Below are 19,452 nucleotides of genomic sequence, written 5' to 3' on the forward strand. Positions count from 1 at the left end.
AAACTAATAAACTTTCTGAGGATTTGCAATTATCAAAATAAACACATTTTCTAACTATCAGAATCACTATTAATGCCTGTACCTGTATTTACTGTTTCCTGGTCAATCATGCCACCTTCAGCAAAGCCCTCCAAATCATCCAATTTTACTTTCTCCCAGGGAATATATGAAACTCCCAGATCCACATCCCAGAATTGCTTATATTCTGTTTTGACACCTTTATTCAAAGCCCAGGCAATCTGAAAATAAAACCCAACCAGATAATCTGGTTAAATTATATAACCTGTAAACAGAATTTCAAATAATTTCCTTAATTTTTCTGTCACTGCAGATCAATCTCCAGTGTCTATTTATTAAAACTTTAGTAAGTTCTTAATTTTAAATGAACTTGTAGGAAGTTTACTTGGCCTGTGCAACACGTATGTGGAAGATTAACTACACCAAAAAGCTTAAAATCTTTTCCAAGTTAATACTAACATATATATGGGGAAATTAAACACAGTACTTCAAGGACTGATTCTAAATCATTAAAGAAGGTAGAAAAAAACACCACAGCATTTAATTCTATATTTAGGTCTATAAGAATACTATAAAATTTAATATTAAAGTGATCCACACGGTCACGTACAGGACTTAAGTTGTTTACAGTCTTGTACTCCTACGACTAGCACATACAAGTATCAAGTAATAATTTCATTTTACTCTCTTTGTGATGCAAATCCTGTTAAAAGCTGTATTTCATACAGAGAGGAAAGAAAACAATTTACACATTATTGCTTAATTCTTCTCCATCCTGTACATTGGAATGAACAGCTCCTAAACAACAAATCATATTAAAAACTGTACTGCATGTGAAATGGGACACATCCTTAGATTAAAATCAACTTACCTTAATAATTTTAGATCCTATTTTATAGGACCCAGAACTAAGTTTCTGAAGAGCACGATAAGCATCTTGTCTATGAACCATACAAACATAAGCACAACCTCTTGGGGGAATCATCTATGGAAAAAAAGCAATGGTCTTAAAGTAGGAAAACCAGCACTTCAGATTACAGAACTACACTCAGTGAATACTAATAGAAAGGCTTACACTGTAAACAACCGTAACCTTAATCAATACTAGTAACAATTTAGAGCATCAGCAAAACAAGAGTGATATTGGCAGGGTACTTCAGTTACTTTTAAGAAGCAGCAGCAAGCTGAAGAATGGGTGCTAAAAATTACATGAAATATTTGAACATCACAAAGCAGACAAGAACTGGGAGCTATACTATGACAACTGCAGAAAAGCAGCACTCCAAATTCACTGCAAGCTGAGCAACAACCTTTCACAGAGGCACAAACTAGTGATTAGAAGTATCTAGCATTTTTGAAAGGTAGAGCCCTCAATCCTGAAGTGTGATTTCCACTAGCTTTAATGTTTTATTTAGGAAAGAAAAGTATGATGTGGCATGTGATCTTTCAAAGTTTGCAAATCATGCATGACAACTGCTTATTTTAGTTTTAGTCAAAAATATAGGTGTGCTTTTATGTTGTGTAGGAGCACACAGTAATATAAAACCAAAAATATTTAAGATGACAGATTTTAATGCAGTCCTTATAAAAATATGTTTAAGATATACAACTATGTTATCCTAGGTACTTAAAGCTTCATGGAATGCACAGCATGAACTATTTACAATACGGTTTGCCTCTGAAATGTAAGAGACACTGGGACATTATGGCTGTTACATTCATTTCCTTCGAACTTTCTTAATTGCTAGTCCCTGCAAATTAAAATGAGGTTTAAATGTCAGACTATGGGGTTTTTTTGACTTCTGAAGCTTTTTTAAAGACTCTGTAATGCCACAAAAACTAGTAGTAGCTGAATATATTAACATGATAGGAAAAATAGTAAAAATATTATCCAAAGTGAATGAAATGGCATGAGAAGCACTTTAAAACTGCTGGAGCAAGAGACAAATATCAAAATTTCTTTCATGTAAATAGGTTATTTTAGGAGAAAAATACTTTCTCTTGAAGCTGAATTATAGGCAACATTGAAGTACGACTTGGCATCTAAATCTAAATTGCTCTAAGTCATGAGAAATAGATCCAATTGTAAGAGTCTTTTTAATTGTCATTTTTTAGACTAAACACTTGTTTACAGTAAAATTTCTTTTTTTCTAAATGTTTTATCCACATTGATTCCATTTAAGGAACCCTCTGTATGGAACATAACCAAGAACAAGTGTGGATATAGATCAGTTTGTGTCCACTAGTCCAAGGAAAAATTATACCCACCCCATGCTACATCACAAAAAGAGAAAAGACATGACTTCTTGTTTATTAAGACCCTGCTTTAAAAAATGGTGTAAACCGTTAGTGCTTGGGAAAAGCCATTTTACCATGAAGTGTACTGTCTTTAGTGCTTCAAAAGACAGTCCATGGAAACCAACAAGCAACTATCACAGCCACTTTTTTAACAGTGATAAAAAGTCTCCTAAATACTAGCGTAAGCTGCTAAAAGGAATTCAGAAGCATAAGCACGTTTAAATTGCTAGTCTGTAAACCCTGGAAATGCATGGTAACATGCTTACTTACATTAATTGACTCTATTTGTCCAAATTCTTCAAACAAGTTAGTTAAATCTTGCTGTGTAGCCTTCTTGTCTACTTGACCTACCCAAAGAGTAGTACTGCAAACTGTCAAGAGACACATTCACGTCAATCAAAACACTGGAATGTTAGTTTATAAAATACTCCATAGCACTGATATAAAAGGCTTTAGAATTACAGAGACCACTCATCAAAAAAGCAAGAATAGTAGATCTATTACTTGCTATATAGAGATTAAGTACATGAAGAAAAATGTTAAAGACACCAAATAGATACTCAGTACAGGTGTTCATTTTTCCTCTTTCATTTTCTTTTAAACAAAACAGTTGTTTTAAAAGAAATGAAAAATAAAATTCTGTAATTATTAGCTAAGGAATTGCAGTAGAAATTACTTCAGAAAAAAAAAATCATTTCTATTCCATGTTCCATAAAAAACATTCCTCTAGGATTCAGAGTCGGTTTTAATGAGTAAGACTAACTGGCTTAAAGTGTATTACAGAAATACCTGCAGTATTATGCACTGTGTTTTCACCTGAAAGAAATGGAAACCGTACTTTTACTTTACCTTGGGGAACCATGCCAGAAAAACAGACCTGCCTGAGGCCTACCACCGAGCTGAAGATGTCCATGATACTTCTGACTCTTGTCAATGCCACCACAAGCCCAGATTCCTGCAGTTTGTCTCCCAAATGCCTACCCCCATTCCCCTCACCAAATACAAATACTTAGTGACATGAGCTAAAACTTCCTTCTCCCATATGTACATGGTTCCAATTCTTTTGTCTCCCAAATATTACCCAATCTATGTGTGCAAACCTTGACAAACTCAGCAGTTATTTCAACTTAACACAGGGTGATCAGAATCAGATTAGGCCGATATTGGTGTTTTTTCTCAAATATCTTACTCCCCCGAGTTATCCACCCAGGTTCTTAAATGACTTAAGGCAGAACAAAACCAGATAACCTGGATCTCTTAGGCCTGCCTTATCCTAAACCAAGGAAATATTCTTTCTTCATCATCATCTTGATACATCACACATCCTTCCTTTATCAATCTTGGTGCACCAAACTGGATACCAGTGTTGTGCATTCCTCTATCAACTGACATTTTCAGTTGACAGCAGTACTGAGAATGCCTAGTCTTAAGATTTCTCTTGGACAAAACTTGTTCCTCACATGCTTGTAGATGACTTTTTTGTTTCTCATGGTGCTAAGCTTTACGAAACAACTCTTCAGACCTCAGTAAATGCTAACAGTGGCTGTCACTGAAAAAATTTCATGAAGTAAAATGCTTGTCTGGTGAATTATTTATTTATTTACCCCAAAAAAGTTTCCACACTTCACTTAGCCTTTTTAGTATTTCCTTTCCATGAGCCAGCTGACTTCACAGGACCTCAACTGCTGCTGTTGTTCATCAGGTTACTTAAAATCCCTGCCTCCCAGTACCCATCCATTCTGATTATAGCTCCCTGCTTTGTGGACCACGAGGAGAAATCTACAGCATAAAACTGATTTGCCTCTTTTCATGTGAAAAGCCAGAGAAAAAAATATACATCTAAACTGTAGTACAGTTCTGAGTTTAAAGCCACCTTGGAATGATGTAAAATATTAATGTGAACAGAACACTCTTTCCTTTACAAAAATGAATTTTGAACTGCTTAACTTGTTATATAAATGATATAATTTAAAAACACAAAACAAATGCAAAACTACATCAGAAACTGTGTATAGACTATCTAAACAAAGTTAAATTCGGGAACACAAGTTTATTACAAAAATAAATTAAGTACAATTACGCATCCCAAGAATCCAGAGTCCTGCTAACAGCAGCAATGGGATATGCCACAGTAGCAGATGACTTATACCTAATTTCCCTGTTTCTAGCACCCATCTCAAAATACATTCCCTTTGATTTAAGCAACTGTGTGAAGAAAGTTCTTCTCCCTGCTACCTTCCTTCTTTTTAGTATGTGAATTTAGTATGTAAATGACAGCAGTGCAGAGCAGCACACTGCAGAAGCTGAAATCCAGTTGGGTTTTAGATACTTTATTAAGATACAACCATTATGGTCTATTTTATGATAGCAAATTACTTGTTTCACACTTCCACCTGCCTTGGCTCTATATTCCTGTGAAAAGCTAGTTAAAAAGCACTCTGAAAGTTTAACAAAACTGGCCTCTAATTAAAATACTCAGCAAAGTGTCAAAAGCATATCATACTTAAATGTCTTATCAGCACTCCAGTTTTCAGATCAAGCACTGACCATCTTCAAATGCCCCATAGAAGACAGCATTAAAGAGAAAGTAGATTTTAACTTAGGGACAGACCTTGCCACCTGTCTGAAAGTAAAATCACTGATGTAACAGTATGAGTAACATCATCTGTAGAATAGTATGATACTTGCTTTCCTCTAAAATGAAATGATGTACCTGTCTAAGTTGTTAAGAAACATAGGAATACAAACTTAAGAAAAATGTTACAGTTACTGTATTTTGTGAGAGTGCTCAAGCTAAATCTTGTTCCTTCGATGGGAAACAAAGCTTTTTTTCCCTTTAATACTGCATTATTAAAACAGTAAGCAGATTCCACTTACCACTTAGTGTTTTCGACCGTATAGGAGGCAATCCCTTTTTCTGACGTTCTTTTTCCCTTTCCCTAGCTCTTCTTTCACTGGAATATGATCGAGATGACTTTCTCTTCCTTTCTCTTGATCTTGAGCGTGAACGTTTTCTGTGTTTACGTTTACGAGAACCAGACCGTGATCTAGACCTTCGTTTTCTTGGTGACCTACAAAACACTTAATTTCAGTATGCTGAGTTAAAAAAATTAAATTCTAATTTAGTTGTCTTTTAACTACAAACTTTAAGCAGGATACAGACATTTCTGTTATATTCACTTAAACTGTTTCAGGAAATAAACTTAATGCCATTAGTGTGAGGAACAAAAAATACACCTTGAGCTTGAAACAAAACACATTCAAAGAGTTCCATAACATATCTGTTTTTCTGACACAGAAAACATGACCAACTGCTAGTGTTAGTTACGTTTGTTACCTGAAGAGGTCTTAAAAAAAATTAAAGTAGACTACAAATATGCAAAATGAACTGTCATACAGAAAGTCTGCATCTAACACACAGTATTAAATGATTTTTTTTTTTTCATTACTAAAAACTGCTCATGTCAATTTTGGAAAATACAGAATGGGGAATGATGATCACAAACTTCAACTTTGTTTCAGAAAACCTTCATTTACTTAATACAAGTTAATTATAAACCTTGAACGAGATCTTGAGCGAGTTCTTGATCTTGAACGAACAGTTGATTTCTTTTCCTCTTGTTCAAAAATCTCCTCTTCAGCAACATCCTGTCCTTCATCTATATCCATGTCCTGAGATCAGACATAGAAGATGTTGAATAACATTTGATAAATATACTCACAATACATATATTAAAGCATACATCCATATTACTCATTTTGGAATCATCTTAGTATGCGTTTTCCTTTCAACTTCTGTAATCAAATTTAAAATAGATTCTACCTGTTGTTGAATATCCATTGAATCATCTACATTCGTTTCCACTTCTAAAAACTGCTGCTGACTACTCCCTTGTGATGGTGAGGCAGAGTGCTCTGAACCAAAATTTCCTTCTTGATTCTCCTCAGGACTTGCCTAAATAAAAAATAATAATGTATCATTAAAGGTCTCATAATTCAAAATGCTTACTGTAATTCATAACGTAATACTACATGAAACAACTGTTCAAATATCTCTGAAAAACTATTTATCAGGTTTCTCTTATTTTCACACTTCTCATTAATGTGAAAGCTGAACTAGATGTCACTCCATTCCATACCTTTTTTTGTATCCTTCTTAAATACAAAAATTTGAAATAATTAATATTCCTGACTATAAAAAAATACTATTTGCTGAATCAAAAAACCAAAGTACACTATTTGTTGCTTAATTTGGCTGTCTTGAAAACAAAAACTCACAGAACAACAGTGATGGCAGTCATATGTACACTGAAAGATACCCATTGGTCACCCATGCACATCCATTAATAAATTATATTTTGTTATTAACATAATGGAAATATTTGTAGTATCAGTTAAACTGGCTTAAAAAATTACATTTAACTCCAAACTTTCTTACAGTGCATGATTTAAGACAAGTAATTGCTACAAAATAAGGGAGGGTGTTGAGTCATTTATGTCAGTACATCAATTACAAGACCTACTAAAATTAAGAAATGTAAAATACTAAATGTATTGTTGATTTGCTAGAGAAAAAACTATAATGACCTAAACAATGGATTGAAAGTACAGATTTGGAATAAATATCTGTAAGATATGGAAGAAATTCAAGAAATAACAGTAAATACAATGAAAATACTCAGAAATGCTATCAGTACAATTTTGAAAAGTAATTTTAAACCTATAATCCAATATTGCAGGTAAACATTTCAGTGATTCTCAATACATTTGCACTTTAATTAAACAAATGCTAGATATTCTGTGAGGAGCATGGTAGAAAGTTAGCAGAATGACATGCAGTAACAAGGTTTTTTTGCTTCATATTCTTATAGCTTATAATGACAATTTCCAGAAAAAAAAAAAATTCTACCATAATTCAGTCAATGCATTTTCCTTCTAACATTATCTGTTTCATCTCATTTTCTTTTTAGTTAATTATTCTTCACCAATCTGTTTATTGATATCAATCCCTACATTTCTTGTTGCTCCTTCTGTCTCCCCTCCCCTCCCCTCCCCTCCCCTCCCCTCCCCTCCCCTCCCCTCCTCTCCTCTTTCTCACTGATGCTTAAACATGGAGTTAAAGAAAATCCTTCTTGTAGCACAGTGCAGTCACTAAATTGTAGTTCCAGCAGAAATCTGTGTCTCTTAGATGCTATCAAGGTGAAAATAAAACTTTATCTCCATATTGACTACACAGGGAGCTGAACTGACCTGAAGGGAAACAACTTCTGGACTTGGAATAGAGTATCAAATAATAAAGGGTGTATAAATGTACTGTAACTTAATTTCATGTGAAATTAATTTAAACTGTAATTCTGCTTATTTTACAGTAACATTGGCATTCAGCATTTTTGTCTTCAAATTAGTTACTTTTAGATACATGACATCAGAAACTCCTAAAACAGATGCACTCTTCAAAGCTGTATTCCTTTACAACATTTTTTTTAGTATTTAAACCCAGAAATTGCTAGATATCTGCCAACATCAACAACTATTTAGTCTGTGGCTATGTTGTACCAACTTTTTCAGTTACTGCACTTAAATGAGAAATGAAAATAAAACATAGTAAAATAAAGCAGTAGAATAAGAAAACAGTATCTAATAAAAAATCAAACTACTCTTCTAAAACAATTAAAAAATATTATAAAAAAAAATTTTAAAAGTCACAAATTCAAAACTCAAATGGCATTCTTGACTGAAAGCTGCATCTTTGCACAGGTTAAACTAAAATCCCCAACAGATGTTTGTTACGTTTGTGGTCCCTTAGATTTTCTTTCAACCTAGGACTTCTGTTTTACTGTAAAACTAGATCCAAATACGTCACAGAAAATCCACTTTATATCTGGTCGGTATCAAGACAGAACAAACTTATGTTTTTTTTCTAATAGGATCAGGAATCGGGATGAGGAGGGGAAAAGAGCTGCTAAATAACGAGGACTAATTTCAGGAGAAATAAACCAATTTACTTCAATGCAGAGAGGACCCTTCACATAGTAAAGAAGGAATCTTGGGTTGTCTTGAGCATCGGTTCTTAATCATTTCTTAGGAAATACATGACTATTCTTCAGCTCAGATTCTTCAACAGAATGAGACATTTATTAGCCAAGAATTAAAGCTTGGGAGGGTAAATTAAAGTTATCTGCAATCTCTATTCTGTCCTCTTGATGGGTCTGCAGCAGCAGACAAGAGCACAATCACTTCAGTGCTCACCTTCTTTCTGACAGCAGGGAGAAAGCTTTTTTCCCCCATATAAAGAGCTGAACAACCAAAACACAGTCAGCCTGCAACTCAGCTAAAGAGTACTCTTTCCCAAGGTAAGTAAAATGTACAACCCACACAATTGGTTTTTTTTTCTGCTTTAAGAACTTTCTTCTGCTTATTCCACTTACTCTGAAAGCTTCTGTTAGAAGATTTCATTCTAAGAGCAGTGTCAGTAACAAGACATTTTTTTTGTCCTGGAGTATGATTTTTTTTTTATCAGTGGAGAACATAATTCTTATGACAACCACAAGATGGAGTTCTTACCTTTTGAGGCTGCTGTTGCTCCAGAAGCTGTTGTCTGAGATGTTCTAAATTTTGTTGCTGTAGCTGTTCAGCTAGTTGGTGAAAAAGTGAGTTGTTCACAGATTCTGATACTAAAGGCCTAAAATGAAATAATTTAATTAAAAAAATAAACACAGCAGTTTTTGCCTTGGTTTAAAAAATTGGTTAACGTCTTCACAAGCAAGTTCCAAGTTTAACTAAGAATGTAAAATAATGAAGATAATGTAGCTGGAGCCACCTTCTGTTATCATTATTATCACATTAACGCAATGAATATAACTAACAAAGTGAATAACATTCTAACTTTAAGATGAAGTCAACAAAACTTCTGACACACAGACTTAAGTATTTTTAAATGTGTATGTTTCATTACTTTAGTAAACTATCTTTTCCTACTGCTTTAGTATACTTATGCTCTGAAAGCAACATTTTCCTTATATTTAATCCTAGTGCTTAACTAGCATCAGGCAAATTTTAGCATTTTCCGTAAGAAACATCGCTTGATCTTACAGTTGGGATGTGGGAGTTTCCTTTTTAGGCTCTTCATTTTGTTCAGATTCTTCCCCAAAGTCAAACCTGTCCATCAGCTTCTAGGAGAAAGCAAAATAAGCATTACTGAGTACTCCTTATATGTTCCTTTATGTATATTTACTTTTCAAAAGAAAAATGCACTTACTGCTCAACTTTAAAAAACTTTGGCAAATAACCTGAATAGAAAATTAAATGTCGTACTGCTATTGCTACCAAACTCTTGAATGCATCAAATACCAAACTTTGCCAATGCCTTTCTTGAGCTCTGGCTGCTGTTACAACTATAACTACATGTTCTTTCCATAGTAAATAATGGCTAGTTTGTAGGAAGGCTTAAATAAAGATTAACTTTATGTAATGGTACCTTTGATTAGAAGAAATTACTACGAAGAGGCCAACTATTCAATCCTTTGACATCAGCAAACTGCTCTGCCCATATCAAGAGAAGACCTACAGCTTGATTACTTCGCAAAGAATTACTGTATTTTCACACACACGTGTCATTTAGACAACCTGAATTCCTTGAAATATACTGCTCCTTGAAAACAACTTCTCACACAGTCTGCAAAAAAAATCAAAGCAAGCAATTATCATGTAGGAGGAATAAGCCTCTAGAGGGATAAAAAGAAAAGTATTGGACAGGGAAAAAGAAAAACTTGGATAAACTTCCTGTATTATCTGCAAAGATATCTATGCTGTAGTTCTGCTGAACAAAAAAGTTTATTCATTTTTAAATAGCCTAGAAGCATTTCAGTAGCATTTTACTTTCTTGAACACAAAACTAAAGAACAATCCTTATCTGTCACTGAGATAAGATTCTCTTTTTTTCAGTAACTATGCATTGACAGAGCAATGCTATGAAAGCCATGCCCCTGCATATTTACACCTTGGAAGTTTTCTGAAAAGCAGAGTTAATGCTGTACTACAAGCCACCATAACTTCTTCTCAAATCCTGGTCAAAACCAGAAGAAAAAAAAAATCAAGAGGATGAGAACACAGGGTAGTCATTTTGAAATACCAAGGCAAAAATGTCTCCAGTAACAAGCCATGACAATTCAGAAGCCCATATTTCTTTCTCAGGATGCTCTGTTTACTCTCAATTACAGGAGTCCAGCAAGAAGAACAAAGCAGGTAAGAATACTTCATCAATTTCCACTAGATAACAGTATATCTTCTGCCCCATTCTTCATAAATCTAAGGATCACAGGACAGTCCAGATTGAAAGGGACCTCAGCAGGTCTCAGTCCAACTTTCTGCTCACAAAAAGCTTAGCTGTGAGCTCAGATCAGGTCACTCAGGGCTTTATTCAGTTGAGTCTTAGAAATGTCTTCGCTCCCAACAACTGAGACTGCACAATCTTTCCAAGCAACATGTTACAGTGCTTGACTATCCTCACAGGAAAAAAGTTTTCCTTATAGCCACTCTGAACTCTTTAATTTCCATTTCTGTCTGTTGCTTATAGTCCTGCCTTATGTCGGGCTGTGCAGAACCTGGTTTCACCTTCTTGCCAACCTTCCCATAGGTGCCAGGAGGGGCTGCTGTTAGGTGTCCCCCAAAGCTGCCTCTGCCCCAAGCTGAACCAGCTCCAGTCCCTCAGAAGGTGAGTACCCCAGCCCTGACAAACTCCCTCTGGTTTGTCAATGTCTTTCCTGTACAGAGGCAGGGGCAGCAAAACTGAATGTGATACTCTAGATGCAGTCTAGAATAGATGGGACAATCACTTCCATCAGCCACCTGGCTATACTCCCTGTTCACACAGCCCAAGATGTTGGCCCCTTTTGCTGCTAGCCAGGGCACTCTCCTGGTTCATGCTCTGTTGTTCTAAGTATACTTAATAACAATTTATTTTCATATAAAGACCAGAACCCCAGAGATTAAGCACCTGTACATCTGGTACTCAAAGGCTGTTAATAGCTGCTCATTGTACTGTTCCGACACGTTGGGTTTTGAGACTTGTATCTCTAATAGTATTGTTACCTGAAATTGAAGCATTTTGTGTTAAAGACAGAACTACTGCAAGGTCTCTAAAATACATACTAAAACTCTAGAACTTCAGAGCATCCTAGAAGATCACTACAAAAAACAAGATTTGTTATCAGAAACAAAGCATAATTTTCCTCTTAAAAATCTGGTTTATAATTTTTATTTTATTTGGGCATGCTATTTGAATTTTGTTACTAGTTACTGTGAAGCACCTCCGGGCTTGCCCTGCGAACTCAGCGTTCATTAGCAGTTGCAGCATCTCTTTTACTTTAGCTAAATCCAAATGAATCTACTTCATGCACTCAAGAGTGCTCTGCAATGTGAAACAATGTGTGGTACATGTAAACATTTAAAGGATACACCTCAAAAGCATGCTCCTGATTCTAACTAAAACATTGGGTTTAGTTTGATGCTTCCTATAAAAATAAATATTGCCTTTTTAATACTTTTTTTAAGGCTAACATGTTTAGTAAAAAAAATACAGAATTATTTATATAATAAAATGGAAATAAAGAGTCTAATAAATAGAATGATATCATGATTCATCGTCTTCAGCTATTGAGAAGTGGGACTTGGGTTGCAGGTGATATGGGTGCTGAGAAACGAGGAAAAAAATGGAAGAAAAATTATTATCCCCAAAACTTATCATTGCAAAAATAGGATTGCCCAGTACATACATATATATTAATATGTACTTTTCTATAATACCTAGATTCAGAAATCCTCAAACTTCATAAAAAGGAGAAAATAGGTATGGTAGCACCAATATTACATTTTAAAAAAATATTCTAAAAAGGCATGCTATTTCTGCAAAGCAGCCTAAATAACCTTTGAGTAAAAGCCTCAATGGGTTAACAAGACATACATTATCAGTTCATTCATAGAGACTACAGAACACTGAAGAAGGAATCTGAGATGCACTGTAATCTAACACTCCTTGTATAATGCAGAGCTGAGGTTCTGACAGATCACATACTACAAACAAAACTTTTCCACAGTTTACAAGGACAAATCTACACAACTAAAAGCTTGTAAATTAGCACATTGCCACAAGAAGTCCTTCCATAACACTTACCCCTTCAAGGTCCCAGAAATCACAATCATATACATTCACTCTGCTGTCAACTTTCATAACAAGATTCATTGTTAAATACTATTACTGGCATAAACTAACTAAAGAGCATCTGGATAAACTCACTCAAGGTATAGAAGCATCTCATCAGATTGCCAGTTCCCTCAATTTGCTCCAGGTAAATTGTCCAACATTTAAGACAGTCACTCCTATGAATACATCTATCCACATAAATGCTGGAACTGAAGTATGTGGAATAAAACCGCAATACAACATCACATCCTTAATTACTTTTTGTATCTAAATATTAAGGCAGTCCCTATTAACTGTATTAACTGATGCATTCATTCCCTGGGATTATACCCTACTGGAGCTGATGGTTAAAGCTCTGATACACGAGTACAGGCCATTTTTTCCTGACTTATTTTTACAGCTGCATTACTTCATTAGTAAAGACAATTCTCTATTATTCCAGAGATTTGAGTTTAGCTCAGCAAATTCTAGAAAAATAAGATAAACTGTCCTAATTTAAACTCAGCACTAGTCAAATTCTGAGCAGCTGACTGCCTGAAAAACAGATTATCAGGGAAAAAAGCAGCTTTTTTGCTTTTCTGACTTCTTTATTCTTACTATTTATTCACTCCAGGACAATCCTATAGAGATTATCTACTCATAAGCTGTTTCTTCCAAAGACAAGGGAACAAGATTTATTAATTTTTTAATTCTTCCTTTTTCATTCTACCAACATTATACTACTACTACTGTAATTGCCAGCATGGTTATTGCTACCTGGCATTCAACTATGTTAGTCTTCTTAAATTTCTGAATTCTGATTTTGTTGTTGGGTTTTTTTAGACAGTAGACAGGCACATATATTGCAACACACATGACGTTTCTTTGCCTACAGGATTTGTTTTTTATATTTTGACATCCTTTAAGAAGTGTCATGTGACTAGTTTTAACTACAGTCATAAACTTATTTCTTCACTTACTATCACTTTGTGGCTAAGATTAGAAGTTTTCTTGGCATTTATAATGCAAGAAAACAAGAAGCTGAACGCTGTATTACTCTTTATACTATATTCACGTATTTTAAAAATCTCTAAAGTCAAACCACAAAATCTGAAAGATGACTCCAATATATTTTAAACTTATTTCTTCAAATTTCTATTATTCTACTTCTACCTTATTAAAAGAGACACTTTGTTCCAGTGGATTAAGTGTGTTAGCAGCAGCAGCTGCAGCTGTAAGTTGTGCTGTGAGGGCCTGTAGCTGAACGACAAGACCAGCATCCAGAGCTTGAAGTAGTGAAGGCTGAGGTTTCTGCTGTTGTATCTGCAGTGTCTGTATCAACTGCTGAAGCTAAAAGAGAAAAGGTAACAAATGCATTAAATAAGAACACTTTTTTAAAGAGCAAAAAACAAAAAATAAACTAGTCTTTTCCCCTTCCAGTTAGGAAAAAGAAACCTCAGGAATGCAGTATCATCTAACCTATGGCTATTATTTCATCTTAATTTGTTTTCATTTATGGCAAATTTCGCTCCCACTTACTGGCTAATTTGTTTTCTGTGGCTGATAAGACATGCAGATGATTCTTCCTCCTAACTTGCTCTGACAGGTTGTCATGATGACCAGTCACCACTCAGGATTTCCTGCTTTCTAACATTTCCCCCTCTTCTGTTTCTCCAGTTTGATTCCTCCTCACCTGAAAAAAATCTGTTAGCCTACTCCAGCTTCCTAACAGCCCACCTATATTAGGAAAATCTGTATGTTGTAACATTTGTGTAGAGAGAATAACTGTACTGTTGCAAGCTCCACTTTAAGATGATGGCAACATGTCAATATGAAGAGCCTGCACTAGTGTCTCTGTGTTAGTCACAAGGAAAAACCTCATGCTGAAACTCAGGTTTGCACTGATAGAATGCAACTCCTTTGCTATGTTAATAAAACATAAAAAGCAAATTAACCAAGAACTGGGAATATAATTTGACTTCCTGCAATAGCACAGACTCTGGGCTCTGTATAACACTATCCTAGGATAAAAATTACTTAGATGTAACACTGAACCAGAAGCAGCAGCTCTGGGGTAACAGACGTACAGTAACAACAAAGTATGTTACAGTAAAAACAAAGTATGGGTAACGCCAAAAGACAGATGTTGAAAAAAGATTTTGGAAAAATAGCATTGAGTGTTTCAAATACTATCTAAAAATCGTTTTGGGGTTGTTGCAATTAAACAACTCCGGTCTGCAACCCAGGAGATGTCTCAATTCATATTGGAAGGAGTACTAAGTATTATCAGAGAAGGAACTTTCAAAAGTGTAGTGAATAGACCTAAGAAATTTCAGAATGTATTAGGATACCCTAAGAGTCTCTAAATCTAGAGTAAAAAACCAGAGTACCTTCCATCGTTTTTTTAGAACAAATGTATAGTCCAATCGCCTGGTGTATCTTGTTTTCCTTACTACAACTTCCTATTTGTATATAATTTTTTTAAAGGAGCTGTTCCAATGAGGAAATAAAAGTCTTTTTCATGTGGAGATCTATCCATCTGTTGAATAGAGATGGCCTCATAAAATTATACAGATTTACCTTAACAAAAAAGGACAAAATACTATCGCTATGGAGAGGAGCCCTCCTGAAATACCATGGAGTCAGAGGAAACAGTCCTTTGACCTTCCATAAGGTAAACCCCTAGAGCATCATCTTTGGGTATTTCTGGGAAAAAAATTGAGCAAATCCAGGTAGTTCAAACTATTCTGACAGAAGATTCTGATTATCTTTACATTCATATTCCATCTCCTCATGGGGTTCACCAATGAACTGTTATAGGGTGCAATTCCTCCCTTATCCCCAGAGCTCACTATAAACTCTGCATAAACTGATTAGATTGATCTTCTTTTCCACAATACATCAAAAATGTACGACCCGTTTTAGAGTTATCTTCTGACTCTTCCTATTCTTTAAAAAACAGTTATACAGACTCCTTATACAGCAGAGCCTCTGAAAATGCTTCAATTATTGCTGTACCTCACCAAGAGCTTTCACTGACTACTGCAATAGGCAAAGCTGAAGAGCTCCCCCCTCCTTTCTTGGCCGATACACAAAAGACAAGCAAATATGGCTGGTCCACTGCATGCATTGCTCCTAGCAGGAAGGAATCAAACTGAAGAAGCAGAGATGGAAGTCCTAGAGTGGGAATATCCTAGGTGATCACCATTCTAGCTGGTTTTACATCCTTGTGGGTCACATCCTTCTTACTCTGCCCTCTTCTATGTCTAGACTCTCACTTTACCTGCATGCATTCTCATCCATAAAACACAATCTTAAGATTAAATCAATGACTTTGGAGCTTGGGCAAGGGGGTGCTGGTGGTGTGGTGTGTGTGGGGGGGGTAATGTGGCTTGAAGAACAGTAGGAAAAGAGACGGACAGAATAAAAGCAAATGTTGCACTTCATCTACCAGTCCTAGAGATCTGCATGAACGTATTTATTGTGTACTCTGTCTCCACATTTCTGCTTTAAATCATCTTATCCCTCTTCCAGAATCCATTCTCTTCCTCACTCTACCATTTCAAGCTAAATATCCAAGTTATTTCTTTGTGATCTGCTGTCTTTAAAACTCTAATTCCCTTCTCATCTTCATAATCTTTTTCTTTTGCTTTGTCTTTTTTTTTTTTTTTTTTAGAATACTCTCTAGGTAATAACCTTTAAAATTATGTTACTGACTTTCCACATATTTCCCATTCTCATTTCACATCCCTTCCTTAAGAGCTATTCCACTGCGTTTCTTCCACATTTCACAAAGTATTTCACAAACTCATTTTGTTCTGCTTTTCAAAGACCCATCAATTTCTTTCAGTGTAATCAGATGAAAATACTCCCTTCACTTGACTTGTGAACAGACAACTCTGCTTAGCTGAACACCGTAAAACAGTCTCACTAAGCGAAGTTGTTATTGTCAGTATCAGTGCTTCATAACAGCTCACTGGTGACTGCTGTTCATTCATATGCATGGAATATTTGTTTAGTACCCCAGCAGGTAAAGCATCCCATTCCTCAGTCTAAATAAAAATTGTAAAACCAAAGTTATACTGGTGCCAGAGTTCTAGCATAAACTGAAAAACAGTGATCTACATTTTTACAGAAAGCTGACTGTGTGAGCTCAACTTATGGGGCTGCAGGTTAAGGGGACAGGCAATTCAATGTACGCTGCACATCAAGCCACTTTTTTGGAGTTCAGCATTTAGAAGCTGAAGAACACAGTCCCTTCTAAGACCTTATTTTTGAATGCTGCAAAATAAAAACTGTATTTAGCTGATGGAAAGATAAAGAATCAACACACAATGCACTTCCAGCATGAGTACATTCTCATTATATAATTCTGTATAATGTTTAGCTTCTTGTGGCATCAATCAGAGAAATATGTTTAAACTGGCACTCTCTTTTATACCTGTATCTATGAAATCTTAATACTGGTCTCGATTTAGTAATCTACAATATAGAAATAGAATAGAAAATATGAAAATTAGAATTATAGAAAATAGAATAGAAAAATAATTAAAGAAAATAGAATAGAAAAATATGTATTACAGACCATTTTATTTGAAGTCACATTCTGTGATAATGTTAAGGAACAAACAGGGTTGGTTACAAAAGGTAACAGGAAGTTTAGTTTACCTGGAACTTCCTTGTGATTAACAACCCTCATGGGATAGTTAACATGGATACTGGACACAAGACAGAGATACTCATGAAAGCAGTATTCCTTAAGTGTACCCTAAAGACATAAAGTATCAGTGTACAGTGTACAAAAGATTTACCTGTTGGCCTTGAGGACTCTGAAGAATCTGTGCAACAGCAGCAAGGGTATCTGTATTAGCAATCTGAGATACCCAAGGATCAGGTAAACTCTGCACCACATTGGCTGGAGTAACTGGAGTCACAGGTGTTCCTAAAAAAAGTGAAAATCCAATATGCCAGAATATTTTAATGTTAGAGGAAAAAAAACCCTGCTGTAAAAAAAAAATTATAAAGCAGACAAGAACATCCCTATTTATTTTCTACAGCAAAGATTTCTATACTGGAAGAAATCATATTATAAAGATACTATAACCTTCCTAGGACATCAAAACCAGTTATTAAATACTGAGAAAGCTCCATATTAACATCAATTTAAACTATTTTTCAGACACACACATAGAGCACACAGAAATAACAGACTTACATCAACATTCCTTAAGTATCAGGGTTACTTTCTTGAAGTATAGTTCACAGCTCTTTCTGCTATTGAGCTATGGTAACTACTAAAAAAACACTGATAAATGTAAAATAAATAGGTTTCGCACATCAATCCAAATGATTTATTGGAAACAATATATATCAAATGATAACTGTTAGCAATCTACTCAGAAAAATCTGCTAGTCCAGAATTTACTGGACTTGCACTTATCCCCAGGAGAAGTCTTAAGGATTCTACTAAAAATTTCAACCTGCAGCAGCTGAATTCATGAGAATTGACTGGTTTATCTTTTTTTTTTTTTTCCCCCTCAGGTGGAACACTGAGACAAAATCAGCAATCTGATAATAAGATTCATGCTATAATCCAGAATAATCCTCCAACCCTGAAAATGCTCCTACTCTTAGCTCAGAAGTAGAGATACGCTGGTGAACACTAAAGTAAATAACTAGGAATACTGTTTTAAAAGACAATTTGCATCAGAATTCAAAAAAGCATTAAAGCTATGACTTCAACAATTTAAAGTAATCAAACTAATGAAAATTAAAAATATTGATATAGAAGATGTAGTAAATCCAATCACATATTTACAGACACCAATGAAAAATAAGGTGGATTTGTCTACCTCCCTACTTCTTAGCATAGGATCAGCAAAAGGCAGGTGCCAACCCCAAATTTCTATATGTAAAATTTCCCATACGTTCCAATCTTGATTGAAAAAAAAACCCACAAAGTGAAAAAGGTTGAAAAGCCAGTTTCCCACCATCCACCTACTAAGAAAGATGCCTTAGAGCACAAAATGATCAAGCCTGCATGTCTAATAATATTAGTGTTTGTTAACTTGGGACCTGCTCCATGAGCAGTTTTTTGCTCATGATTCTCCAGCATGATTTCTGGCCCACAGACTTCAGATTCGTGGGAGAGGGAAGTGTATCACTGGCTACAGCTTATGTTGACAATATGGTTTTTTCCACTCAAAATCACTGCCTGTTGGCCAGCAAAAGTAAATGACCACTGTCTGACATGATTCAGCAGGCTCAATCCTGTGGGCAGCAAAAAGGTACCGATGTACGATTTTTCTCAACTTCTGAACCACTAATTAACAAAGACCTTATTAACTGTTCTGTTAGGTTTTTAACTCTGTCAGTGATCTACTTTTTTGACTTTTGAGTGCAAAACTAGGTCTTACTGCACTGTTACTCAATCTAAATATGTTTATAATACACAGTTGGAAAGTAAACACAAGAGGCTGCCCCTGGGCTTTGCTACTTCCCTAATCTGCACACTGGCTATAATATATTTCTTTCTAGAATTCATTTGATTTCTCTAAAGTACACCAGTGAGATTTTTCAGCACATTAACAGCCAACATACCAAAACTGACACAAGTGTTTTGATTCAAAGTATGACTTTAATTAAAGCATGACCATAGTTGTTTACCTGGGGTATTGTTGCTCATAGCAGCTGTAGTGCTGGGCAAGACAGGGGTCACAACTGGCGGAGGAATTCCTGCAGCCATATCCAAGAGAGGCTGAATAATTTCACTCTTGAACACATTATTCTTCTGCCATAAATTTAACACTCTAACAATTTTACTCTAAAATGAAGAAAGGATAACAAAAAAATCTGAGTCATGCTTATCTTTCTTGTTATTTTCAATTATGGAATTCTTAATAAGTAATGTCAATCTGTCTAGATGGAACCATCTTTTGGTTTACAAACAGTAAGAA

The 19,452-nt window shown here is 35.2% G+C and overlaps 1 protein-coding gene across 6 annotated transcripts in view; it reads right to left on the reverse strand.

Moving 5' to 3' along the window:
* SCAF8 (SR-related CTD associated factor 8) overlaps nt 1-19,452 on the reverse strand; it is a 163,595-nt gene that overhangs the window by 111,475 nt on the left and 32,668 nt on the right. For 5 of the 6 annotated variants that reach the window (XR_012632861.1, XM_074896529.1, XM_074896528.1 and 2 more), the window contains exons 5-15: nt 19,163-19,319; nt 17,308-17,438; nt 13,670-13,846; nt 9,409-9,488; nt 8,881-8,998; nt 6,140-6,271; nt 5,876-5,988; nt 5,194-5,387; nt 2,587-2,687; nt 890-1,003; nt 83-239 (exon numbers count right to left, since the gene is read on the reverse strand). Coding sequence is in view for 5 of the 6 variants with exons in the window: in XM_074896529.1 (XP_074752630.1) it covers nt 83-239; nt 890-1,003; nt 2,587-2,687; nt 5,194-5,387; nt 5,876-5,988; nt 6,140-6,271; nt 8,881-8,998; nt 9,409-9,488; nt 13,670-13,846; nt 17,308-17,438; nt 19,163-19,319 (1,474 nt within the window). In the remaining variant the exon portion in view is untranslated. The remainder of the gene's footprint in view (nt 1-82; nt 240-889; nt 1,004-2,586; nt 2,688-5,193; nt 5,388-5,875; nt 5,989-6,139; nt 6,272-8,880; nt 8,999-9,408; nt 9,489-13,669; nt 13,847-17,307; nt 17,439-19,162; nt 19,320-19,452) is intronic. The other variant, XM_074896530.1, reaches the window with a different exon arrangement.

This window comes from Athene noctua, chromosome 1 (genome assembly GCF_965140245.1).
Source record: "Athene noctua chromosome 1, bAthNoc1.hap1.1, whole genome shotgun sequence".
Lineage (NCBI taxonomy): Eukaryota > Metazoa > Chordata > Aves > Strigiformes > Strigidae > Athene > Athene noctua.